The sequence below is a fragment of the Bombina bombina genome, chromosome 6 (assembly GCF_027579735.1).
Source record: "Bombina bombina isolate aBomBom1 chromosome 6, aBomBom1.pri, whole genome shotgun sequence".
NCBI classification, from domain to species: Eukaryota; Metazoa; Chordata; class Amphibia; order Anura; family Bombinatoridae; genus Bombina; species Bombina bombina.
In genome coordinates, this window is record NC_069504.1 from 742,424,272 (window position 1) to 742,452,167 (window position 27,896).

Below are 27,896 nucleotides of genomic sequence, written 5' to 3' on the forward strand. Positions count from 1 at the left end.
ACAAATGTCAGAATGACAGGAAAACCCCCCCACGTAAAATGAAAAATAAAATGCCATCAATGTGGGATGACGTAGTAAACATAAAAAGGTAACAAAAGAGTGAATAAAGGATAAGGGACAAATCAAAAACGAAGAAAGGTAAGAGATTGAAAGAAACAGTCCAAGATATAAAGAGAGATAACGTAATGTGTCTGACCTCAGTTACCGCATCAATAGACGCTCCGGATTTTATAAGAAGCTCCATGACTCGGACATGACTCTTTTTACAGGCGATGTGTAGCGGGGTAAAGCCGTTCTACATGGGAAGAGAATAAGGAAACAAAAGAGAATGGTGAAAAAGAGGAAGAAAAAGAGTTTGAAAAAATAAAGGTAAAGGTGTTTGGTGAAAGAAAAATATTAGAGTGAAGGAATAGAAGGAGAAAGTGACTAAAATAATTTAAAAGGAAATAACTAAAAAAGAAAAGAAGAAAACGTAAGAAATATTGGAGGAGAGAACATGTAGATTAGAAAAAGGGAGGATACATAAATATATTAAAAAATAATTTTTAAATGGTTAAAGGTCTGGGAACAGGAGACAGGGTGGAAAGACGTAAATAAAAACAGTGGAACAGTAAAAAAAACAGCTAACGAGACTTACAGTCTACTTCTGCAACACATTTTAATTTCCTATTACAGGACAAACCTATGTGGCAAATTCACAAGTTTGCCCTTAAAACAAATACGCTGGCATTCTGCATCTGGGACACCACCATTTTGTTTAGTTTTAATGACTGTAATTGAACTAAAATAATATGTTTGTTATGTATTCATGCAATATATTAGCAATTACGTTTAATTGAGCTATATTATGGATTTATAAGTGAATTGTACTTAAAAGTTCCCTTACTGTGCTTTTAAATTTTAAAAAATAAGGTACCATGGGAGTATGAGAGAATAATTTTTAGAATATTATCGCCAATTTAGTCACACACTCTCAAAAAGAATTGCCTTATAATATTGCCAGTCTCCCATCTGCCACTCACCAGGGCACGGGCATTGGGTTTAGCTCCTTTGTCCAGCAGAATTTTGGCAACTCGATGGTGACCACAGTGAGCAGCCACATGTAGAGGGGTCAGGTGGTCCAAAGTGATGTCATCAATCTGTGCCTGGTACTGAAGCAGAAGTCGCACACAGTCCAGATGATCTCCCTGGGAAGCCATGTGGATAGGAGAGAGGCCATTCTGTTAAGAAAGAAACCTGAATTACATAAGAGAATATAATCTGTGGAAAGCAGCATTCATAGGGGATTCTCCTGTATTTTGAAGAAAAAAACAAAGACAAATGAGCAATGGAAAAGAGCCCACTGAGAATATGGATATCATTTACAAGTGATGGTAGCCAGAGAGTGCTGAATGTTTGCTTTGCAATACACCCCATCCTATTGTTTAAGCTTACCCCATTGCCCATCTCTATGACATTATTTGAAACACTTGAGTTGCAACGTTTGCAATGTTTGAACTACAATGTACTGTCTGTGATATTTCTATAAGATACCTATTCACATTAATGGGTCTGCAGACAAATGTTTTGACCCAGTTTCATCTGCTTGATGAAGTCCATTAGAAATAATTGTACAAAGGATACTTAAAATACATAATAAAGTCAAAATTTGACTTTTTTTTCTTTAAAAACATTTTTGATGTTTTCTAATATGTTGTTTGTTAATTTGTGTTTTTACAAATGAATGTTCCAGTTTTCTAGTGGGAGTATATGACCCCTTCATGCATCCCTAGTCCCAGATTGGGAGAACGATATTGCAAATATAAGTTAAAATTGGCTTAATTGCCAAAGCTATATCCGCCCTGGAATTCCTGGCTGATAACTCAAACCTCGACATCTGTTGGGGGCGTGAGTTAGGCAGTGAGAGTAACAAGATGGCAAAAGCTAACTTAAAGGGATATGAAACCCAAAATTGCTCTTTAGTGATTCAAACAGAACTTTTAATTATAAAAAAAAGTTTCCAATTTACTTCTATTATCAAATTTGCTTTGTTCCCATGTTATTCTTTGTTGAAGAGATACCTAGGTAGATGTCTGTAGCACTACATGGCATGAAGCAGTGCTGCCATCTAGTGCTCTTGCAAATGAATAACATTCCTGCAAAACTGCTGCCATATAGTGCTCCAAAAATGGTCCGGCTCCTTAGCTTATGACCCTGCTTTTCAACAAAAGATACCAAGAGAACAAAGAAAAATTGAAAATAGAAGTAAACTAGAAAGTTGTTTAAAATGGCATGATCTATGTGAATCGTCAAAGATTCCCTTTAAAATATCTGCAGAACATAACACTTCTTATTTGGATTACATTTAACAATACCTACAGTAAGCATTTGTCACTCTTCCCTGCCTAACTCACCCCCTTAAAGGGACACTGAACCCAAATGTTTTCTTTCATAAATCAGATAGAGCATGCAATTTTAAGCAACTTTCTAATTTACTCCTATTATCAAATTTTCTTCATTCTCTTGGTATGTTTATTTGAAAAGCAAGAAAGTAAGTTTAGATGCCGGCCCATTTTTGGTGAACAACATTGGTTGTCCTTGCTGATTGGACAGCACCAATAAAAAAGGGCTGTCCATTGTCCTGAACCACAAATTTGCTGGCTTTTTAGCTTAGATGCCTTCTTTTTCAAATAAAGATATCAAGAGAACAAAGAAAATTTGATAATAGGAGTCAATTAGAAAGTTGCTTAAAATTGCATGCTCCATCTGAATCATGAAAGAAAAAAAATTGGGTTCAGTGTCCCTTTAATTGATGCAGAAGTTCAGGTCCTTGGAGGTTTAGGGAGATAATAATTTAGCAGTGAGGTTAATGTGTTTGCTCCATTACCCTAAGTTTTTTATTGTGTGGGATTGGTGTGTTTGTCCCAATTTTTCTAACCAGATTTTGATTCAATATATTAAAAGTTAAAGGTACATGAAGCCCAAATGTTTCTTTCATGATAGCACACATAAATTAACCCCTTAACGACCAAGGACGTACACCATACGTCCTCAAAAAAAATACACTTAACGCCTGAGGACGTATGGCGTACGTCCTCGGTCTGGAAAGCAGCTGGAAGCGATCCTGCACGCTTCCAGCTGCTTTCCGGTTATTGCAGTGATGCCTCAACATCGAGGCATCCTGCAATAACCCCCCTTGGCCATCCGATGCAGAGAGAGCCACTCTGTGGCCCTCTCTGCATCGGACATCGATGGCCGGTTTCGTTGGTGGGTGGGAGCCAGTCTGGGAGGCGGGTGGGCGGCCATCGATGGGCCTTATGATGTGGAGGGGGGCGGGATCGTGGGCGGGAACGCGGGGGGCGCGCGCGTGCACGAGGGGGCGCGCGAGCGGGTAGGGAGCGGTTGGGAACCGTTACACTACAGAAAAATGATGGGAGAAAAGTGGCAGTGAGGGCCAAATATATCTAAAGTATGTCGATCTAAGAGATCTGGGAGGGGGTGGGGGGTTGGTCTTTTGGGGGGGGGGGGGCAAGCTACACTACAGAAAAATATTTTAAAAAAGAATAAAAACAAATGTTTTACTATAAACTGGGTACTGGCAGACAGCTGCCAGTACCAAAGATGGCTACTAATAAGTTAGAGGGGGATGGGTAAAGAGCTGTTTGGGGGGTATCAGGGAGGTTGGGAGCTAAGGGGGGATCCTCCAGAGCAGCATATGTAAATATGCCTTTTTAAAAAAATTTTTTTATCAAGGATAGCTTTTTTTTTTAGTACTGGCAGACTTTCTGCCAGTACTTAACATGGCGGAGACAATTGTGGGGTGGGGGAGGGAAGAGAGCTGTTTGGGAGGGATCAGGGGGTGGGATGTGTCAGGTGGGAGGCTGATCTCTACACTAAAGCTAAAATTAACCCTGCAAGCTCCCTACATGCTACCTAATTAACCCCTTCACTGCTAGCCATAATACACGTGTGATGCACAGCGGCATTTAGCGGCCTTCTAATTACCAAAAAGCAACGCCAAAGCCATGTATGTCTGCTATTTCTCAACAAAGGAGATCCCAGAGAAGCATTTACAACCATTTGTGCCATAATTGCACAAGCTGTTTGTAAATGATTTCAGTGAGAAACCTAAAATTGTGAAAAATTTTACTTTTTTTTTATTTAATCGCATTTGGCGGTGAAATGGTGGCATGAAATATACCAAAATGGGCCTAGATCAATTCTTAGGGTTGTCTACTACACTACAATAAAGCTAAAATTAACCCTACAAGCTCCCTACATGCTCCCTAATTAACCCCTTCATTGCTGGGCATAATACACGTGTGGTGCGCAGTGGCATTTAGCGGCCTTCAAATTACCAAAAAGCAACACCAAATCCATATATGTCTGCTATTTATGAAAAAAGGGGATTCCAGAGAAGCATTTACAACCATTTGTGCCATAATTGCACAAGCTGTTTGTAAATAAATTCAGTGAGAAACCTAAAGTTTGTAACAAAATGTGTGAAAAAGTGAACAATTTTTTTTTATTTGATCGCATTTGGTGGTGAAATGGTGGCATGAAATATACCAAAATCGGCCTAGATCAATACTTTGGGATGTCTTCTAAAATAAAATATATACATGTCAAGGGATATTCAGGGATTCCTGGAAGATATCAGTGTTCCAATGTAACTAGCGCTAAGTTTGAAAAAAAGTGGTTTGGAAATAGCAAAGTGCTACTTGTATTTATTGCCCTATAACTTGCAAAAAAAGCAAAGAACATGTAAACATTGGGTATTTCTAAACTCAGGACAAAATTTGGAAACTATTTAGCATGGGTGTTTTTTGGTGGTTGCAGATGTGTAACAGATTTTGGGGGTCAAAGTTAGAAAAAGTGTGTTTTTTTTCCTCATATTTTATAATTTTTTTTATAGTAAATTATAAGATATGATGAAAATAATGGTATCTTTAGAAAGTCCATTTAATGGCGAGAAAAACGGTATATAATATGTGTGGGTACAGTAAAAGAGTAAGAGTAAAATTACAGCTAAACACAAACACTGCAGAAATGTAAAAATAGCCTTGGTCCCAAACGGTCAGAAAATGGAAAAGTGCTGTGGTCATTAAGGGGTTAAAGGGACACTAAACCCACATTTTTTTTCTTCCGTGATTCAGATAGAGCACGAAATTTTAAGCAACTTTCTAATTTACTACTATTATAAATTTTTCTTCGTTCTCTTGCTATATTTATTTACAAAGCAGGAATATGAAGCTTAGGAGCCGGCCCATTTTTGGTTCAGAACCTGGGTTGCACTTGCTTATTGGTTAGCCAAATGTAGCCACCAATAAGCAAGCACTATCCAGGGTGCTGAACCTAAAATGGTCCGTCTCCTTAGCTTTACATTCCTCTTTTTTAAATAAAGACAGCAAGAGAACGAAGAAAATTAAATAATAGGAGTTTGCATGCTCTATCTGAATTATTAAAGAAAAAAAAATGGGTTTAGTATTCCTTTAAACAACTTTCTTATTTACTTTCTTTCCTTCTTAGTTTTCTAATCTAGATTTTTGAAGGTTGGTAGCACTGGGCTGAATACCCAAGTATTCATAATCCTTATCCCCATTTTTTTATAACACAGTGCTGGCAAACTCTTCTATATTAAACTATCCTAGGATACCACCTAATGCCACCACAAAATAGCATGTACAGCATGGAAAGATCATCGGATCATAGCAAAAAAAAGGTGTATATCCCCTCTTCCAAAAAGAGAAATACATGGGTTTTAACCCTTTCTCAAATGTAAAATAGTTCATCAGAAAGCCAACGTTTCTTATGTTTTCCAGCTGACTTTGCTCATCAGACACATGGACTTGGAAACATCTACTAAAGGTAATAGAGTCAATCAGAAAATACTTTTTACACATTTTCATGTGATTTTACTAAAATATTTAGCAAAACATTTTATCTCACAAATGCTCAGTTCAGAACAAAAAAATTATAATTGTATGATTCAGATAGAGAATGCAATTTTAAAAAAGTTTCCAATTTACATCCATTATCAATTTTATAATTTATTATTCTTTATTTAAAAAGCGCCAACAGATTCCGCAGCGCTGCCCATGGGTAATGGAGAAACAATACGATAAAAGACAAAATTTTACTGACAAATACAGGGGGGATTGAGGGCCCTGTTCCCGTGGGAATTTACAATCTAGATGGGAACGAGGATGGGAAGCAGGAGGTGGGGACTGCAAAGGTGAGAATCATATTAGTAAGGAGATAGAGGGCAACTGTTAGCTAAGAGAAGTTGATTTGTTACTGAGTCGGGTGATAAGCTTCCCTGAACAGAAAGGTCTTTAGTGAACGTTTAAAGGAGGAGAGGTTAGGGGAAAGTCTGAACGCTCGAGGAAGTGCGTTCCAGAGGGTTGGTGCCGCACGAGAGAAGTCCTGTAATCTAGCATGAGGAGGTGATGGTAGAGGACGCAAGAAGCAGGTAATTGTTGGATCTTAGGGGGCGGGCATGAGTATATTTGTTGATGAATTTTGCTTTGTTCTCTTGTTATTCTTTGTTGAAGAGATATCTAGATAGGTAGCACTTCATGACAGAAAATAGTGCTGCCATCTAGTGCTCTTGCTAATGTAATATTGTTGCAGACACGTGCACACTCCTGAACTTTCTTTGCTGCTTTTCAACAAAGGATACCAAGAAAATCAAGAATATTTGATAATAGAAGTAAATTGGAAAGTTGTTGAAAATTGTTTGTTCTATGTGAATCACGAAAAAAAAAATTGGGTTATATATCCCTTTAACAAACACAATGATTTCCTAATTGTAGTATACAGTTAAAACAGTAACTATTAAACATTTTTACCAATAAAGTATTCATTTCAGGATGCTTTTTCAATTAAATGAACAGTTTGGAGATCAGAACATTGAGATATTTACACAAAATGATAAGTTAAAAAGATACATGGGAGTCAAAATGAAACACTCATGAATGAGACAGTTTTTAAAAAAAACTTTCCAATTGGTATTATCAAATTGACCTCTTTCACTTGGTATCCTTTGTTGAAGCTTCTTTCCATAAGGGTATACTGAGGTAGGTCGAGGAACGTACACTTGTCTGGGGCACTATAAAGAAGCAGTGTGCATAGTAATGTTATATAAGCAACCTGTAGAGCAGTGTTTCCCAACTCCAGTCCTCAGGAGCCTTATTAGGCCACATAATTATTATATCTTAAATAGAGCACAGGTGAACTGATTATTTCACCTGTGCTCTAGTTAAAGGGACAGTCTACACCAGAATTTTTATTGTTTTAAAAGATAATCCCTTTATTACCCTTTCCCCAGTTTTGCATAATCAACACAGTTATATTAATATACTTTTTACCTCTGTAATTACCTTGTATCTAAGCCTCTGCAGACTGCCCCCTTATTTCAGTTCTTTTGACAGACTTGCATTTTAGCTAATCAGAGCTGGCTCCTAGGTAACTCCACGTGCATGAGCACAGTGTTATCTATATGACATAGATGAACTAATGCCCTCTAGTGGTGAAAAACTGTCACAGTGCATTCAGAAAAGAGGCGACCTTTAAGGTCTAAGAAATTAGCATATGAGTCTCCTAGGTTTAGCTTTCAACTAAGAATACCAAGAGAACAAAGCAAATTTGGTGATAAAAATAAATTGGAAAGCTGTTTAAAATCACATGCCCTATCAGAATCATTTAAGTTTATTTTGGACTAGACTGTCCCTTTAAGATATAATAAATATGAGGCCTGTTAAGGGTCCTGAGGACTGGGTTTGGGAAACACTGCTGTAGAGGGAGCTTTAGAGTGCAGTAGCTTCAGCAACTTTATGGTAAAACTCCATAGTAATCCAAGACATAGGAGCACTGTTTAATAAAGAAGAACACAGAGTGCATATATCTTTTTTTTTTGATAGGATAAATCCAAACAGTGTATGCAGTATGAGTAAGTGATGGCACAGTTGTGGGTGTTCAGCATTGTCTGCTGCAGCTAGGGTTTTCATATTGCTGCTTTAACGGCGGACACTGATGAAAAATACATATGTCAGGGGCTGTTGAAAAAAATGTTTGAATAATGTTACATTACATTTTTTATATGTGTCCTCCCTTAAAGCGGCAATATGGTAACCCTTGGTGCAGCTATACCTACCTCTATAGGCTGTTTATATTACATTGTGCTGCCAGAAAGCACTTACGATATGTTCACACTCCTATGCCTACCTGCGTATAAATAAGCTAAATACCATGAAAAAGAGGAACATTTAATAACAGAAGTATACTGTTGTTTTTTTAACTATATATTATACCCGAATCATGAAAGTTTAATTTTGGCAACAAGCAATATAAAACACTATGCAATCAACAGCATTCATATATATTTTTGGTTTGTTGTTATTCTCCTTTCCCATTATCTGCTTATTTTTGTTTTCTTCTCTGTTGGTTTTGGCTGGTGGGTTTTCAAAAACCGAATGTAGGAAATACAATTATATCACAGAAATATGCTGAGATAGAACTTCCGGTTTTTAGAATGCTATTGAGTAAAAAGTTGCAAAAACTGTCAAGCTAAGAACTAGGATTTTACATGATCTGCCAATTAGGAATATAGACAGAATCACAGTTTGTACTCAAAAGCGTTTTAACTGTATACGTTTTTGTTTAGAAAAAATGATCATGAATAAATGGAAAATGTTTTACCCTCAGCACTAAATCTGTGAGATATCCTAAGCTGAAAGCAGAAACATGTCAGAGTATACAGACAACATGGTGGTCCTTGTGACAACCCTCACATCATCTCATCTTATATTGTTCTGTCATATGTATTTGATACCTTTGTCTTGGCTTGGATGGGGGCCCCGTGATCAAGCAGAATCTCGGAGATTCGGACGTGTCCATTTCTCACCGCACAATGAAGAGGGGTTAACTCATCCTGTGTGCAGCAACAGAGCATATTGTATATACCAAACAGTAATATATGAACATATAAAACAGCACCACCCTCTGGTCAAGCGCACCACGGTAGAATCCCCATACATCAAACCAGCACATACATCTTAGCACTATGTGAAAATATACAAACACACAATATGCATGCGCTCATACATACCACTAAATCACTTTGTGCACATGACCGAGCAAACCAGGGCAGCATCTTCAGCAGCACACACTCCAGAATGGCACATACAGTATATCCAAACAGAACCATCCAACACACTAACCCCCCACCCCACACACACATATATATATATATATATATATATATATATATATATTCAAAGAGATCAGCACTCAATGTAGTTTTCACAGCATACAGTATCTATATGTAGCAAGATTCATGCTCCCAGACTGGTGTCCATTTTGGTGAGTCAAACCACAGACTGATTTGCTATATTTAAATGTGAGGGTTTGTGTTTATACGTATTTATATATATATATATATATATATATATATATTATTTGAAATATATATATATATATATATATATATATATATATATATATATATACACATACATACACACTCATATACACACACATATATACATAATCTCTCCATACAGTAGACAACAAAATAGGTGCTAGAGGTTAATATATGTACTGTATGTATATATTAAGGATATAGTTCTTGTGGTGGTAAGTTTTGGAGGATCCAAGTAATTCCACGTTGTATCTCCAGGGGGGGATATGCACAGGAAAGAGAGAGAAACAATAGTGCACTCTGTTTATATATAGAAGCTTCAAATTCAAGTCAGGTACTTACACTAATTAGAGCTGTAACTCAGCTCTAGGTGTAATTGCAGGTAGGTTTTAGCCCCCCGGCTTCCCAGGAAAGACAGGGACTGGTCATTGTTTAGAATAGTAAAATACAGCTTTATTAAAATACACAGGACTAAAAGCCTTAGGAGTAAGGTGAAACAATCGTTGAATTCACTGTTTTTAAGGACCATTATAGACTGTTTTCATTGTTATTGCTGCTAAGGACTTTTGTACTCTGATTGCTATAATAGCCTCAACAGAACTATGCCATTATATGCTGTTTAGAGGGCTTAGCAATCTCCTTGTGCATTTGTTTATTTGTAACAGTGACAAGTCTTAGTCCTGTGTATTTTAATAAACTGTATTTTACTATTCTAAACAAAGACCTGTTCCTGTCTTGCCTGGGAAGCCGAGGGGCTAAAACCTACCTGCAATCACACCTAGAGCTGAGTTACAGCTCTAATTAGTGTAAATACCTGACTTGAATTGGAAGCTTCTATATATAAACAGAGTGCACTATTGTTTCTCTCTCTTTCCTTTGCATATCCCGGTAGGAAACAAGAAGAAAGAGACTAAGTCCTCAAAGTAGCCAGTGCAGTCTAAGATTTTATTCAGATAGGAGACATTCAACAAGTAGGTAAGCTCCGTTGCTATCTGATGCGTACATGCACTTTATCAGAGATTTGCATATCCCCCTGGAGATACAGCGTGGAATTACTTGGATCCTCCAAAACTTACTTTACAGATCTGTGCACATTTTTTTTGACATAATGTGTGTGTATATGTATATATATATATATATATATATATATATATACACACACACAGTACCTCACAAAAGTGAGTACACCCCTCACATTTTTGTAAATATTTTATTATATCTTTTTATGTGACAAAACTGAAGAAATGACACTTTGCTACAATGTAAAGTAGTGAGTGTACAGCTTGTATAACAGTGTACATTTGGGCATTTCCATTTAGGGGTGTACTTACTTTTGTTGCCAACGGTTTAGACATTAATGGCTGTGAGTTATTTTGAGGGGACAGCAAATTTACACTGTTATACAGACTGTACACTCACTACTTTACATTGTAGCAAAGGGTCATTTCTTCAGTGTTGTCACATGAAACAATATAATAAAATATTTACAAAAATGTGAGGGGTGTACCCACTTTTGTGAGATACTATATATATATAAAAATATATATAAAAAAATAAAATATATATATATATATATACACACACACACACAGTTAGGGTTGCCACCTGCCCCGGTGTCACCGGGACAGTCCTGGTCTGGGACATGTCCTGTGTCCCGGAACTAGGCTCAAATGCCCCGGCCTGCCCAACTTCCCTTGTCACACACAGAACAACACTGTTGCTTTTTAAAAAAAACTTTGGTGGCTGGGGTCCCTAGGGCAATGTGAGGGAAAATAGTGGAAAACGAGGGGTGGGGTTCTCAAACGTGACCAGACCTGAGGAGGAGGCGGAGCCTGTAGGCCCTGGCTGACAGGCTGCAGTGTGCATGATGATGTCATGGTGGAGATGGATCATGGTCCAACCAGTCGTCAGGCTCGCCTCCCATGGACCCAAGTCCCACCCAGTCATGTGACCTAAAATTTCCGCTTTTGTCTAGAATCTACCAGTGATTCTTTCTAGTATCTAGTCAGCAGAAGAGAACAGGTGGTGCTGTGGTGTGTGGGTGCGTCGGGGCTGCTCTGCTGCGACTGCGAGTGACTGCGGCAGTGTAGTCGACAGAGGTGGCCGCAGCCCTGCTGATTGGGTGCTTACAGTTTAACAAGTCAAATGAAGAGAAAAAATAATTTCTAGATAAAATATATATTTTTTCATTTGTTTTATAAAAAAACAGTTTCCTGTTTGATTGGCTTATATAATTAAGTCTATATAATTTAAAAAAAAACAAAAAAAAAAAAAAAACGGGTTTCCATTGTCTTTATTATTAGTAATACTATTACCCTGCTAAGTTGAGATTGAGAATTGATCACCTGCTCTATATATATATATATATATATATATATATATATATATATATATATATATATATATATATATATATAATGTCTTGTTTTATTGGATTTATAATTATGTCTAGTCTATATAATTTTGTAAAAAAAACTGCTTCTCCAATGACCACCTGCAGTTTTTTTTTTCTAGGTAATATATATATTTATTTGTTTTATAATTATATAATTTTGAAAAAAATGCTTCTCCTGTTTTATTATTATACCCTGCTTGGTTATTGGTTTTATATATATATAGATAGATAGATAGATAGATAGATAGATGTTTTTTTTTTTAGGTATTTATTGGAAAAGGAATACATTTAAAGGAGGAGTACATTAATACAATTTGCAATAATAACAATAAAAAAAGCTCCACTAATAAAAGTTTATATTTAGTAAATGTATTTGTTTTGGATTAAATAAATATATATTGTGAAAAATAATTAACTGGTGGTATTTGGTAATGGTAACAGAATGTATTAAAGGGACATGATTTAGAAAGAGCATGTATTTTTAAATAAATTTCCACTTTTTACGCTCAAAGACACGCCCTCCCCACCCCCATTTAAAAAGTGTCCAGGAATCTTCTGGGCAAAAGGTGGCAACCCTTCACACAGTACTGTGCAAAAGTCTTAGGCAACCATTAGATTTGTTGTTTAAGCAAAATTTCAATGACCATCCATATTTATTTTTCGTTTATACAGAAAATACAGGAAATATGTACAAATATATAATATAAAAAAAACACAATTTTCACAACAAAATGGCTTCTTCGGGCAAAAGTCAGTATTTAGTGTGACTTCCCTTGGCACTAAGCACATATTGAACTCTTTTGGGGAGACTGTCCTGAAGTTTTCTGAAGTAATCTTCTGCTATATTATACCAGGATTCTTTCAGCACTTCCCAGAGTTCTACTTTAGGTTGTCTTTTATTTATTTCTCTGTCCATGTGACCCATTCTTCCTCTATAATATTCAGGTCTGAACTCTGTGGAGTCCAGTCTATGCCTGTCAGTGTTTTACCAGCTGTTTTTCTCTCCAAATATGACTTCACTGCATTAGCAGTCTGCTTGGGATCGTTATGCTGAAAAATAAAACCATTCCCAATCAGGCGCTTTCTAGAAGGAATGGCATGATGAATTAAAACCTGTTTGTACATTTCAGCATTCATGATCCCATCAATTCAGACAATATCACCAACACCACTGGCAGAAATGCAGCACGAAACCAGGACAGACCCTCCACCATGTTTCACTGAAGGATGCAAGCACTCATTCTTCCAACTCTCTCCAACTCTTCTTCTCACATATTGTCGACGATTGGACACAAAAATCTCAAACTTGGATTTGTCACTTCATCATAATCTTTTTCACTGATCTTCATTCCAATCTTTATGAGCTTTAGCATATCTTAGCCTATTCACCCTGTTCCCCTTCCGAAAAAAGTGGTTTCTTGGCTGCTACCCTTCCACAAAAAACATTCCTGATCAATCTTCTTTGGACTATAGAAGGAACAACTTTGCATCCCGAGGAAGCTGCCAGATGCTAAAACGTATAAGATTTTAAAAGTGTTCTTGGCCTTACAGTCCTTTTTTTGTCCTTGACCTCTCCTGATCCAATTTGTTTGCTGATTTTCCCTTTGAGAGTGGCCTTGATGTAAAAGTATGATTTTATGTGGTTCAAATTCTGTAATCTTTGGCATTTTGAATAGAATGATGTGATTGAAAGTCGGTCTTATTATCAAGCTTCCAATTAATTAAACTGTCGATGTAATGCTAAAGTAGGTCTTGCACAAACCTGGTGTAATAGACCTTTTTCAAAGCAGTCATTAGCAGTCATAGTAGGACAAATACAGGTGTAAGCAATGACATTAGTTAGGGTTCCATTCCATTTAGGTTTATGAGAGACAGGTTCATGCTGTTGCTAAAGTGTAAGGGGAGGTCACACTAAATACTTGCCAATTTAGCCTATAAAAGCTTGGGGGGGGGGGGGGGGGATCCACATTTTACTGATTTTTAATACTGCATATAAATATGTTGTATTTTCTGGTTGTATTCTAATAAAGAGACTGAGAAATAATTATATATGTTACCATTGCTAAAACAACAAATCTAAATCAAATCTAATGGTGGTTTAAGACTTTTGCACAGTATTGTGTGTGTGTATATATATATATATATATATATATATATATATATATATTTATAAAAATAAATAAATATATGCACACACATACACACAAAAAAAAAATAAAACTCCAACAACCTCTATAAACTTTAGAACAGCATTTTTTACCACCCAATGAACACATACATGCTGCAAGCTATGAATGAACACTTGGGGCTTGGTTATAAAAGATTCTCCTGCTTGGAGAGAAATTATAGTGCAGACCTCACAGGGGCTGAACTCACTGAATGCTAAATGAAAGAGGGCATAAGCCTCTAGTACTGCAAGATCTCTCACAAGATTCTAGACCAGCAAATCGTGCTATACTTGTCTAAGAGGTGTTCTCTGCATTTCTTTATGTGAAGGAGAGACAAGCCCAGTGCAATATAGCACTTCATATTATGCAAGTTTTGTTACACTTACACTTTCTGCTTTATATTACTTTACACTTCAGATTGTATCCTTTCAGTATTATTAGATATAAGCTTTGCACTTTTTATTTTATATTTTAATACATTTAGATATAGATCCAGCTGTGATTTTACAAATTAATATTATGTTTTTAAAGTTTCTTTGTTACTTTAACAAATTAGGACCATACTTTGTATATTTCTGTGTATCTTTTACAACTTACAGTGCACTTTGTATTTTCTGTATTGTAAAATCAAACATGGCTTCAGAAAGTGGGAGGGACTGGGCAGTTCCCCCAGGGTATGTCTGAAGCTTTCTAACAGTTCTTGTGGAATGCTGTAAGCATTTTAAACAAGCTGGTCTAAATTAATTATCTTGGCAGCTGTATGCAGGTGAAGCTTGCTCAAAATTTACAATACCCTTACATAACTGACAGAAACATAATGCATACTAAACTAGTGGAAAAAACAAGTTAAATTGTAGTGAAAAATTTCAGTTTCATTTGTATTCGCTGCAAACTGAGACTTTATATCAGCCCCAGGTGTTCTCCTGTTAACTTTTATCTTCCCTGTGAAATTTTGTACCTAGAGAGCCTCATTACTTTCTATGGAAGGCATCTCTCCTCTCTCTGGGACTTCCAGGATCTCTCTGGGACTTCCAGGTTCCGCCCTTTTTCTTATAGAATTTATTGAGTTCAGCCCCTGTAAAGTCTAAACTATAATTTCTCTCCAAAATAGAGAATATTTGCTTATTAGTCGATAGTAAATAATAAAGCGCTCTGGGAAACTAAAGCTGTCAGTTTTATTTTAAATAGAAGAAATACAAAGTGCAATGTAATTTGTAAAATATACACATAAATATACAGAGTATGAGCCTAATTTGTTAATGTTACACAGAAACTGTGAAATCATAATCAGAATTTGTAAAATCACAATCTTAACTACACTGCTGTATACAAAATAAAATATAAATTAGAAAGTGCAAAGTTTAAATGTAATAAAACAATTTAAAGTATAAAATAATATAACATACAAAGCACAAAGTGTAAATTAAGTAGAAGTCTCCTGTCATACATTGCTATACTGCACTTGGCTTATCTCTCCTTTACACACAGAAATGCAGGGAATGCCCCCCTTCGACAAGTATAGCAAAATCTGCCTTTTTAGAATCCCACTAGGGCTCTTGCAGTGCTGAAGGAACATTTTATATCATCTCGTCTGAGTTGAGAGGTTTATATCATCAAGCCCATTCACACAAATATACACATATACTTGTACATACTGCACTCATGTGCACACAAGCATACACAGGCCCACACATGCACACAGACACAAGTATACACACACACTCAAATATATAAAATGTAATCACACATGCATACAGGTGCGCACACACATACATTTATGTATACACACAGACACAAATATACCCATAATAATCACATGCATGCAAACATGCACAACACAGATGAGTACAGAAGCATACACAGGCACACATACACATACACAGACACACGTATACACACACGAACATACACACGCACACAAACACATATGACCACACATGTACACACATAGAATTACACACACACACAAATATAAACACATGCACAGATACTTACAAACAGACACAACACAAATGAGCAACACGCTCACACATACATAACACACTCATACAAGCAGCACATTGTAGATAAACATTTGAGTACAAAATGTGCCAGGTACCCCTCATAATATCACTTTTTGAATACACGCACCAGAGCACCAACCCCTGTACTCAAATCCTCAAACTACATTGTGTGCAGTTACATACTGTAGGTCTATTATATGCCTCACCATTACCTTGGTGCGGGCATCTATCTGGGCACCACGATCCAACAGTAGCCGCACCATTATTACATTACCCCTTCGAGATGCGATATGTAAAGCACTAATACCATTCTACAGAGAGAAAAAGAAAAACAAAAAACGGGAAAAAAACCATTATGAAACTATCTATAGAGAAACTATCAGGACAGGAAAGAAAGTTTATCAGAGACAAGTGGTCTCTTTACCTGAGGAGTGAAGTTGACATTTGCTCCCCGATTCAACAGAAGCTGTGCAACATTGAGATTTTCATAGTGAGCAGCAATATGCAGGGGAGTGAATCCTGTCTGTAACACAGCCACATAGTGAAATACAAGTTAACAAAACATAGTGATACCCCATTGTAATCCAACGCATAAACAATCAGCAAAAACAAATCAAATAACAATCAAGATAATATCAAAGCTGTGACACTGCAACATCATGAACTTGTGTTATGCACACTCAAGATATTAGGAACAAGTTGCTTCACAATACATAAAACCTACAGCTACCAGTGATATGCCAGGTACATTTTCACACAGTAAGAAAACAAAAATGATATCTAACCTTTGACAACACGTCTGCATTGGGGTCATTCTGCAATAAGACAGCTGCAGTGCGCGTGTCATCATTACGAGCTGCTATGTGCAGAGCTGGGAGACGGACCTTCCCTTTCATCCCATAGCTGATGAGGTGAGCCACCACATTTTCATGCCCTTGCTGCAGAGCTACGGCCAATGGGGTGAAACCATCCTGAGGAGAAAGTTATTACAAATAATGTAGTAAGATCTCACAGTAAATTAGATAAAAAAAAAGAAAGATACCTAGAATTTAGCTTTTTTAACATAAAAAAACATAATGTAATTCCCCATAAAAAATCTATTTAAGAGTATAAATCATCTGTGTCACTTTTACTTTGTACTTTTATTATTTATTTTGTCCACTTTCTTGTAATTTACATCTGAAAATTTTAGGAGGACATCCTACAGGATCCAGAACCCTGATTCTATAATATTGTACACTGTTACTATAGTAACTAATTTATATCTGTCTCTAATTGGCCACAACACAGAATATAAAATAAAAAATGCTAAACAGGCATTTTAAAGGGGTGTGTCACTGAACTGCAAAACAGAGCACATATTGCTAATAAAACCAGAGTTTACTGGCTTCAGAGCATTTATTTGTGTGCAAATCATGTAGTGCTTAATTGTGCCACATGATTATAGGTTGCTATGTAAAACAGAAGTCCAAGTCTGCTCTGTTTATTATAAACAGTGCAGCGGTTATATAGTATACATCACCAAACATTGTAAATTGACACAGAGGGTCTTCATACACGCCCCCTTATTGAAACATAATCAGTGGAAAGTTACAGACATAAGATTGTTTATGTAAAGAGCTAAAAACTATGAAGCGGTGACCTTGGTAGAAAGATAAGACAGTATGAATGAGACCATGTTTATGCTAGCAAGTGCATGGCTACGCTTAGCAACCAGATAAAAATGTTATTCTAATAGCAAATGTCAAAAGACTAAATTTTGTAGCATAACATCAGGTCAGTATTAGTTCAGAATGGCTGAATAGATACACAATGAGAAGTACAGACAAGAGGGAGGCAGGTTGGTTATATATATTTCTCTTGTAAGGTGTATCCAGTCCACGGATTCATCCTTTACTTGTGGGATATTCTCCTTCCCAACAGGAAGTGGCAAAGAGAGCACACAGCAGAGCTGTCCATATAGCTCCCCCTCTAGCTCCACCCCCCAGTCATTCTCTTTGCCGGCTCTAAGCAATAGGGTCTCTCTCGGAAGGGTAAAGTGAATGTGGTGTTAGATTTGTAGTTTTTGTTCTACAAGCAAAAGTTTGTTATTTTTAAATGGTACCGGTTTGTACTATTTACTCTCCAGCAGAAAAGGGATGAAGATTTCTGCAGAGAGGAAGATGATTTTAGCATGTTGTAACTAAAATCCACTGCTGTTCCCACACAGGACTGAGGAGTACAAGAAAACTTCAGTTGGGGGGAACGGTTTGCAGATTAGGCTGCAATAAGGTATGTTTAGTCATTTATTTCTAGACAAGATTGTGATAATGCTAGAAAAGGACTGATAAGATCCCCATGAGGGAAGGGTAAGCTTTATTCAGAGACTAAGAATGGAATTACAAGCTTACATGACAGGGCTAATTTATGCTGGTTGACACTATTTTATGGGTTGACATTTTTTTATGGCAAACAGTTTTTACTTATAAATATCGTTTTTAAGACACTTAGAAGGTCCCTTTGGGTTTCTTTCAGGGGTTGTTACCCACATGGCTAATATTATAACTCCTACGAGTGTTTCTTTAGGCCTCACAGCACCGGAGTAAGGTGGGAGGGGCCTAATTTCACGCCTCAGATGCGCAGTTAGATTGACTAGATCTTCAGGCTGTGTTCACATGGTGGCTCCTGTTACAGTTTGAGGACCCATAAGAAGCGTTTTCCCCATAAATCCGACTCCTATGGGAAGGTAGGGCCACAGCAGAGCTGTGGCAAGGTGCTAAATTTGTTTTAACCGGTCTGTTAGCTTACTATTGATCCAGTTTGGGCATTAAGGGGTTAATCGATTTTTTTGCTAGTTGTGCAATCTTACCAATGCTTTAGGTACATACTGTGAAAATTTCAGAAAGTTTGGTGCATTTTTCACTGTTTTGGAAAATTGTGTGCCTTTTTTATTTCTTAAAGGAACACTAAACCCAAATTTTTTCTTTAATGATTCAGAAAGAGCATGCAATTTTAAGCAACTTTCTAATTTACTCCTATTATAAATTTTTCTTTGTTCTCTTGCTATCATTATTTAAAAAGCAAGAATGTGATGCATAGGAGCCGGCCCATTTTTGGTTGAGAACCTGGGTTATGCTTGCTTATTGGTGGGTAAATGTAATTCTCCAATAAGCAAGCGCTATCCATGGTGCTGAACCTAAAATGGGCTTGCTGCTAAGATTTACATTCTTGCTTTTAAAATAAAAATAGCAAGAGAACGAAGAAAATTTGATAATAGCGGTAAATTAGAAAGTTGCTTAAAATGCCACGCTCTATCTGAATCATGAAAGAAAAAAATTGGGTTCAGTGTCCCTTTAAAGGCACAGTAACTTTTTTTGCAAAGTGTGTTTTTGCTTGATTAATGTGATTTCTAAGCCTGTTTGTCTTACTACTAGTCTGTTAAACATGTCTGTCACCAAGGAAAATCCTTGTTCAATGTGTTTAGAAGCCATGGTGGAACCCCCTCTCAAAATGTGTCCCACGTGTACTGATATGTCTATACATTTTAAAGACCATATTGTTGCACTTAAAATGTGGCCCAAGATGATTCTCAGACAGAAGGTATTGAGGTTAGCCCGTTGACCTCTCCCCAAGTGTCACAACCAGTTACGCCCGCTCAAGCGACGCCTAGCACCTCTAGCGCGTCTAACTCTTTTACCTTACAAGATTTGGCGGCAGTTATGGATAATACCCTCTCAGTATTTTTATCTAAGCTGCCCGTGTTACCTTCAAAGCGTGATAGCTCTGTTTTAAGAACAGATTATGAGCATTCTGACGCTTTAGTAGCCGTATCCGATATACACTCACAACGCTCTGAAATGGGGGCGAGGGAGGTGCTGTCTGAGGGAGAAATTTCCGATTCGGGAAAGGTTGCTCCTCAGACAGACTCAGATACGTTGGCTTTTAAATTTTAACTAGAACACCTCCGTTTATTACTCAGGGAGGTATTAGTTACTCTGGATGACTGTGACCCTTTGGTGGTTCCAGAGAAATTGTGTAAAATGGACAAGTACCTAGAAGTTCCTGTTTACACTGATGTGTTCCCGGTCCCTAAGAGGATTGCGGATATAGTAAATAGGGAGTGGGATAGACCAGGTATTCCGTTTGTTCCCCCTCCTGTTTTTAAGAAAATGTTCCCCATATCTGACACCACGCAGGACTCATTGCAGACGGTCCCTAAGGTGGAGGGGGCTGTTTCTTCACTTGCTAAACGCACAACCATACCAATTGAGGACAGTTGTGCTTTTAAAGACCCTATGGATAAAAAGTTAGAGGGTTTACTTAAGAAAATTTTGGTTCATCAAGGTTTTTTTCTCCAACCTATAGTGTGCATTGTTTCTGGTTCGATGCGCTAGAAGATGCGCTCCAGACGGAGACCTCATATGAGGATATTATGGACAGAATTAAGGCTCTTAAGCCGGCTAATTCTTTTATCACAGATGCCGCTTTCCAACTAGCTAAGTTAGCGGCAAAGAATTCAGGTTTCGCCATTCAGGCGCGCAGGGCGCTATGGCTCAAGTCCTGGTCGGCCGATGTGTCGTCAAAATCCAAACTGCTGAACATCCCTTTCAAAGGAAAGACCCTTTTCGGGCCTGAATTGAAAGAGATTATCTCAGAAATCACTGGGGGAAAAGGCCATGCTCTCCCTCAGGACAAGTCCTTTAAGACAAAGAACAAACAAAATAATATTCGTTCCTTTCGAAATTTCAGGAGCGGTCTCGCTTCATCCTCCCCTGCTGCAAAGCAAGAGGGTAACACTTCACAACCCAGGGCAGCCTGGAAACCTTACCAGGGCTGGAACAAGGGTAAACAGGCCAAGAAGCCTGCAGCTGCCTCCAAGACAGCATGAAGGGGTAGCCCCCGATCCGGGACCGGATCTAGTAGGGGGCAGACTCTCTCTCTTCGCTCAGGCCTGGGCAAGAGACGTACACGATCCCTGGGCCTTAGAGACTGTATTCCAGGGATATCTCCTAGAATTCAAGGACTCCCCTCCCAGGGGAAGGTTCCATATTTCTCGTCTGTCTACAGACACGACAAAGAAAGAGGCGTTCTTACGCTGTGTAGAAGACCTACATACAATGGGAGTGATCCACCCAGTTCCAATTGCGGAACAAGGGCTGGGGTTTTACTCAAACCTGTTTGTGGTTCCCAAAAAAAAGGAACTTTCAGACCAATCCTGGATCTCAAAATTCTAAACAAATTCCTCAGAGTCCCATCATTCAAGATGGAGACCATTCGGACAATCTTACCAATGATCCAGGAGGGTCAATATATGACTACCGTGGATCTAAAGGATGCGTATCTACACATTTCTATCCACAAAGATCATCACCAGTTTCTCAGGTTTGCCTTTCTGGACAAGCATTTTCAGTTTGTGGCTCTCCCTTTCGGGTTGGCCACTACTCCCAGAATTTTCACAAAGGTGCTAGGGTCCCTCCTGGCGGTGCTAAGACCACGGGGCATAGCAGTGGCGCCTTATCTAGACGACATCTTAATTCAGGCGTCAACTTTCCAAAGAGCCAAGTTTCACACGGAAATCGTAGTGGCCTTTCTGAGGTCTCACAGGTGGAAAGTGAACATCAAAAAGAGTTCTCTCTCCCCCCTCACAAGAGTTCCCTTCCTAGGAACACTAATAGACTCGGTAGAAATGAAAATATTTCTGACGGAGGTCAGAAAGTTAAAACTCTTAACTACTTGCCGAGTTCTTCATTCCATTCCTCTGTCGACTGTAGCTCAGTGCATGGAGACAATCGGACTAATGGTAGCGGCAATGGACATAGTCCCTTTTGCACGGATACACCTCAGACCACTGCAACTATGCATGCTCAAACAGTGGAATGGGGATTATGCAGATTTGTCTCCTCAAATACAGTTGGACCAGGGGACCAGAGATTCTCTTCTCTGGTGGTTGTCTCAGGATCACCTGTCTCAGGGAATGTGTTTCCGCAGACCAGAGTGGATCATCGTAACGACCAACGCCAGTCTGTTTGGCTGGGGTGCTGTCTGGGACTCCCTGAAAGCTCAGGGCTTATGGTCTCGGGAAGAAGCTCTTCTCCCGATAAACATTCTGGAACTGAGGGCAATATTCAAAGCTCTTCAGGCATGGCCTCAGCTAGCTGCAGCCAAATTCATCAGATTTCAGTCGGACAACATCACAACTGTAGCTTACATCAACCATCAAGGGGGAACAAGGAGAGGGCGTTGGTGCTTCTAATAGCGCCTGCATGGCCACGCAGGACTTGGTATGCAGACCTAGTGGACATGTCATCCGTTCCACCATGGACTCTGCCAATGAGGCAGGACCTTCTACTTCAAGGTCCTTTCAAACATCCAAATCTAATTTCTCTGCGTCTGACTGCTTGGAGATTGAACGCCTAATTCTATCTAAGCGTGGTTTCTCTGAGTCGGTTGTCGATACCCTGATTCAGGCTAGAAAGCCTGTCACCAGGAAAATCTACCATAAGATTTGGCGAAAATATCTTTGTTGGTGCAAATCCAAGGGTTACTCATGGAGTAAGATTAGGATTAGGACAGATATCTGCTTTGTCTATTCTTTTACACAGACGTCTGGCAGAGGTACCAGACGTTCAAGCGTTTAGTCAGGCTTTAGTCAGAATCAAGCCTGTTTATAGACCTGTGGCTCCGCCATGGAGTCTGAATTTGGTTCTTTCAGTTCTGCAAGGGGTTCAGTTTGAACCTTTACATTCCATAGACATTAAACTTTTATCTTGGAAAGTTTTGTTTTTGGTAGCTATCTCTTCTGCTCGAAGAGTTTCAGAGTTATCTGCTTTGCAGTGTGACTCACCTTATTTGGTGTTCCACGCAGATAAGGTAGTTTTGCGTACCAAACCCGGTTTTCTTCCTAAAGAATATTAATCAAGAAATTGTTGTTCCTTCTCTGTGTCCTAATCCTTCTTCGAAGAAGGAACCTCTGTTACACAATCTTGATGTGGTTCGTGCTTTAAAGTTCTATTTACAAGCAACTAAGGATTTCAGACAAACAACTGCATTGTTTGTCATCTATTCTGGTAAGAGGAGAGGTCAGAAGGCGACTGCTACCTCTCTTTCCTTTTGGCTGAAAAGCATCATCCGTCTGGCCTATGAGACTGCTGGCCAGCAGCCTCCTGAAACAATTACTGCTCATTCTACCAGAGCAGTAGCTTCCACATGGGTTTTTAAAAATGAGGCTTCTGTTGAACAGATTTGTAAGGCAGCGACTTGGTCTTCGCTGCATACTTTTTCCAAATTTTACAAATTCGATACTTTTGCTTCTTCGGAGGCTATTTTTGGTAGAAAGGTTTTACAAGCAGTGGTGCCTTCCGTTTCAGGTACCTGTCTTGTTCCCTCCCTTCATCCGTGTCCTAAAGCTTTGGTATTGGTATCCCACAAGTAAAGGATGAATCCGTGGACGGGATACACCTTACAAGAGAAAACAGAATTTATGCTTACCTGATAAATTACTTTCTCTTGTGGTGTATCCAGTCCACGGCCCGCCCTGGCTATTAAGTCAGGTAGTTTTTTTTGTTTAAACTACAGTCACCACTGCACCCTATGGTTTCTCCTTTTTCTTCCTAACCTCCGGTCGAATGACTGGGGGGTGGAGCTAGAGGAGCTATATGGACAGCTCTGTTGTGTGCTCTCTTTGCCACTTCCTGTTGGGAAGGAGAATATCCCACAAGTAAAGTAATTTATCAGGTAAGCATAAATTCTGTTTCTTACAATTCCACAACTAGACTGCCTATTCTTTGAGAAATCAGATGGCGACACCAGGAAGTGAATATTATTTCTGAACATTATCAGAAAAGGCCCAGTGACCTATTCTTCTTCTGCAGCACAAGTGACATTTTTCATTTTACTCTTGAAGTTAAAAGCTTTGGCCTAGGTAATTTCCTTGCTTGGAAAAGAGATCAGATTCTGCAAGATGCAAAGGTCTTCATGTTCTCTATGCAAGTCGTATGTTATAAACCAGGAATAGCAGCTGCGGGCCAAAGCCTCTATTTTAGACATACCATGAAGGGTCCCCCTCTGTAGCCCAGTATTTTATTTTGTTTCAGAACCTGGTTGACAATATTTACTGGAACAAAGGGGTCTTGAAAGAAGTCTTTCAAAATTGTCTGTCTGAGAGGCTCAAGGACAATTTGGTATATCAAGACATTCCAGAGTCCAATTCCAGAGTCCAAGACATTCCAGAGTCCTAAGAAGAATTTATATACACTCAACATGTGGAGCAGCAGTAAACGATTGGTACGCCTTGCCCCAAAGATTTAGACCACCAATCTTCCACTACAGAGAAACCTATAAAAGTGGGTATGATTTAACGTTCTGATGCTGAGACTCAGATGTAGAGCATGAGACTTTGCTTATGCTGTGATATCAAAGGCCATCGATTAAAAGACTGTCATACTCAAATGAAAAACGCTAAGGTTTGAAACCATAACTGATCAGTATTTTCTGGAAGAAGATGCCTCTGAAATAGGGTCTGGAATTATCTTATTACAACGAAATCCTTCCTATGGAAAGATCCATCCTCTCACTTTTCATTCTACTCTGGAAGCTTTACTGATACTAAAGCTTTTTACAATTTTTTTTTTTTTTTACAATTTAATTATACTTTATCTTATAAACCAGGCTCAAAAAACACAAAGGAAGACAAGTTTTTTTGTCACTTTGGTTTTCTCTTAACAGGGTGTTGGGGTCCTTTTCCATTTTGTAAAAACTGTGCAAGGCTCAGGAACAAGCACCCAAAACCTTTCATCCTCTTAATTTGTACCCAGGTCATTGCATAAAAAGGTATTAAGAAGGACACAATGGTCTTCTATCTGGTAACTCCAGTGCGAAAAAACAGAATTTATGCTTACCTGATAAATTACTTTCTCTTGCAGTGTATCCAGTCCACGGATTCATCCTTACTTGTGGGATATTCTCATTCCCTACAGGAAGTGGCAAAGAGAACACACAGCAGAGCTGTCCATAGAGCTCCCCCTCTGGCTCCGCCCCCCAGTCATTCGACCGACGGTTAGGAGAAAAAGGAGAAACCATAGGGTGCAGTGGTGACTGTAGTTTACACAATAAATTTTAACCTGACTTAATTGCCAGGGCGGGCCGTGGACTGGATACACCGCAAGAGAAAGTAATTTATCAGGTAAGCATAAATTCTGTTTTCTCTTGCAAGGTGTATCCAGTCCACGGATTCATCCTTACTTGTGGGATACCAATACCAAAGCTTTAGGACACGGATGAAGGGAGGGAACAAGACAGGTAACCTAAACGGAAGGCACCACTGCTTGCAAAACCTTTCTCCCAAAAATAGCCTCCGAAGAAGCAAAAATATCGAATTTGTAAAATTTGGCAAAAGTATGGAGTGAAGACCAAGTCGCTGCCTTACAAATCTGTTCAACAGAAGCCTCATTCTTGAAGGCCCAAGTGGAAGCCACAGCTCTGGTGGAATGAGCTGTAATTCGTTCAGGAGGCTGCTGCCCAGCAGTCTCATAAGCCAATCGGATGATGCTTTTCAACCAGAAGGAAAGAGAGGTAGCAGTCACTTTCTGACCTCTCCTCTTACCAGAATAAACAACAAACAAGGATGATGTTTGTCTGAAATCCTTAGTTGCTTGTAAATAGAATTTCAAAGCACGAACCACATCAAGATTGTGCAAAAGCCGTTCCTTCTTAGAAGCTGGATTAGGGCACAAGGAAGGAACAATGATTTCCTGGTTAATGTTCTTATTCGAAACAACTTTAGGAAGAAAACCAGGTTTGGTACGCAAAACTACCTTATCTGCATGAAACACCAGATAGGGTGAATTACACTGCAAAGCAGACAATTCTGAAACTCTTCGAGCAGAAGAAATAGCTACCAAAAACAAAACTTTCCAAGATAATAACTTAATATCTATGGAATGTAAAGGTTCAAACGGAGCCCCTTGAAGAATTGAAAGAACTAAATTTAGACTCCATGGAGGAGCCACAGGTTTATAGACAGGCTTGATTCTCACTAACGCCTGTGCAAACGCCTGAACATCTGGTACTTCTGCCAGACGCTTGTGCAAAAGGATAGACAGAGCGGATATCTGCCCCTTTAAGGAACTAGCTGATAGACCTTTCTCCAATCCTTCTTGGAGAAAAGACAATATCCTTGGAATCCTAACTTTACTCCACGAGTAACCTTTGGATTCGCACCAACAAAGATACTTCCGCAATATCTTATGGTAAATTTTCCTGGTGACAGGTTTTCTAGCTTGGATCAGAGTATCTATGACTGATTCAGAGAACCCACGCTTGGATAGAATTAAGCGTTCAATCTCCAAGCAGTCAGCTGCAGAGAAACTAGATTTGGATGCTTGAATGGACCCTGTATTAGAAGATCCTGCCTCATTGGCAGTGTCCATGGTGGAACAGATGACATGTCCACTAGGTCTGCATACCAAGTCCTGCGTGGCCACGCAGGCGCTATCAGAATTACAGAGGCCTTCTCCTGTTTGATTCTGGCTACCAGCCGAGGGAGAAGGGGAAACGGTGGAAAGACATAGGTCAGATTGAAGGACCAAGGAGCTACTAGAGCATCTATCAGAGCCGCCTTGGAGTCCCTGGACCTGGATCCGTAAAGAGCAAGTTTGGTGTTCTGACGGGACGCCATCAGATCCAACTCTGGAATGCCCCAAAGCTGAGTCAGCTGAGCAAATACCTCCGGGTGGAGTTCCCACTCCCCCGGGTGAAAAGTCTGACGACTTAGGAAATCCGCTTCCCAGTTGTCTACTCCTGGGAAGTGAATTGCAGATAGGTGGCAAGAGTGATCCTCCGCCCACCTGATTATCTTGGTTATTTCCTTCATCGCTAAGGAACTCTTTGTTCCTCCCTGATGATTGATGTATGCTACAGTCGTGATGTTGTCCGACTGAAACCTGATGAACTTGGCCGCCGCTAGCTGAGGCCAAGCCTGGAGCGTATTGAATACAGTTCCAAAATGTTTATCGGGAGAAGAGACTCTTCCCGAGACCATAGGCCCTGAGCTTTCAGGGAGCCCCAGACCGTGCCCCAGCCCAACAGACTGGCGTCGGTCGTTACGATGATCCACTCCAGTCTGCGGAAGCACATTCCCTGAGACAGGTGATCCTGAGACAACCACCAGAGAAGAGAATCTCTGGTTTTCTGGTCCAGTTGGATTTGAGGAGACAAATCTGCATAATCCCCATTCCACTGTTTGAGCATGCACAATTGCAGTGGCCTGAGATGAATTCGAGCAAATGGGACTAACGTCCATTGCTGCTACCATTAATCCGATTACCTCCATGCACTGAGCTACAGATGGCCGAGGAATGGAATGAAGAGCTCGGCAAGTGTTTAGAAGCTTTAACCTTCTGACCTCCGTCAGAAATATTTTCATTTCTACCGAGTCTATTAATGTTCCCAGGAAGGGAACCCTTGTGAGTGGGGACAGAGAACTTTTTTCGGTGTTCACCTTTCACCCGTGAGACCTTAGAAAGGCCAGAACAATATCCGTATGAGCCTTGGCTCTGGGAAAAGACGACGCCTGAATTAAGATGTCGTCCAGATAGGGTGCTACTGCAATGCCCCGCGGTCTTATTACCGCTAGAAGGGACCCTAGCACCTTTGTGAAAATTCTTGGAGTGGTGGCCAACCCGAAGGGAAGGGCCACAAACTGGTAATGCTTGTCCAGAAAAGCGAACCTTAGGAACTGATGGTGATCTTTGTGGATAGGAATATGAAGGTACGCATCCTTTAGATCCACGGTAGTCATATATTGACCTTCCTGGATCATCGGTAAGATTGTCCGAATGGTCTCCATCTTGAAGGATGGAACTCTGAGGAATTTGTTTAGAATTTTTAGATCCAGGATCGGTCTGAAAGTTCCTTCCTTTTTGGGAACCACAAACAGGATTGAGTAAAAACCC

The 27,896-nt window shown here is 39.2% G+C and overlaps 1 protein-coding gene across 3 annotated transcripts in view; it reads right to left on the reverse strand.

The window, feature by feature from the left end:
* Window positions 1–27,896, reverse strand: part of ANK1 (ankyrin 1) — a 789,047-nt gene that overhangs the window by 405,155 nt on the left and 355,996 nt on the right. The window contains exons 1-6 of one of the 3 annotated variants that reach the window (XM_053717995.1): window positions 16,752–16,933; window positions 16,391–16,489; window positions 16,179–16,277; window positions 8,813–8,911; window positions 1,023–1,220; window positions 197–295 (exon numbers count right to left, since the gene is read on the reverse strand). The exons of 1 other annotated variant lie outside the window; for it this stretch is intronic. In XM_053717995.1, the coding sequence (XP_053573970.1) occupies window positions 197–295; window positions 1,023–1,220; window positions 8,813–8,911; window positions 16,179–16,277; window positions 16,391–16,489; window positions 16,752–16,862 (705 nt within the window). In that variant the 5' untranslated portion in view covers window positions 16,863–16,933. Of the gene's footprint in view, window positions 1–196; window positions 296–1,022; window positions 1,221–8,812; window positions 8,912–16,172; window positions 16,278–16,390; window positions 16,490–16,751; window positions 16,934–27,896 lie in introns of those variants that run through there. One more of the 3 variants, XM_053717994.1, reaches the window with a different exon arrangement.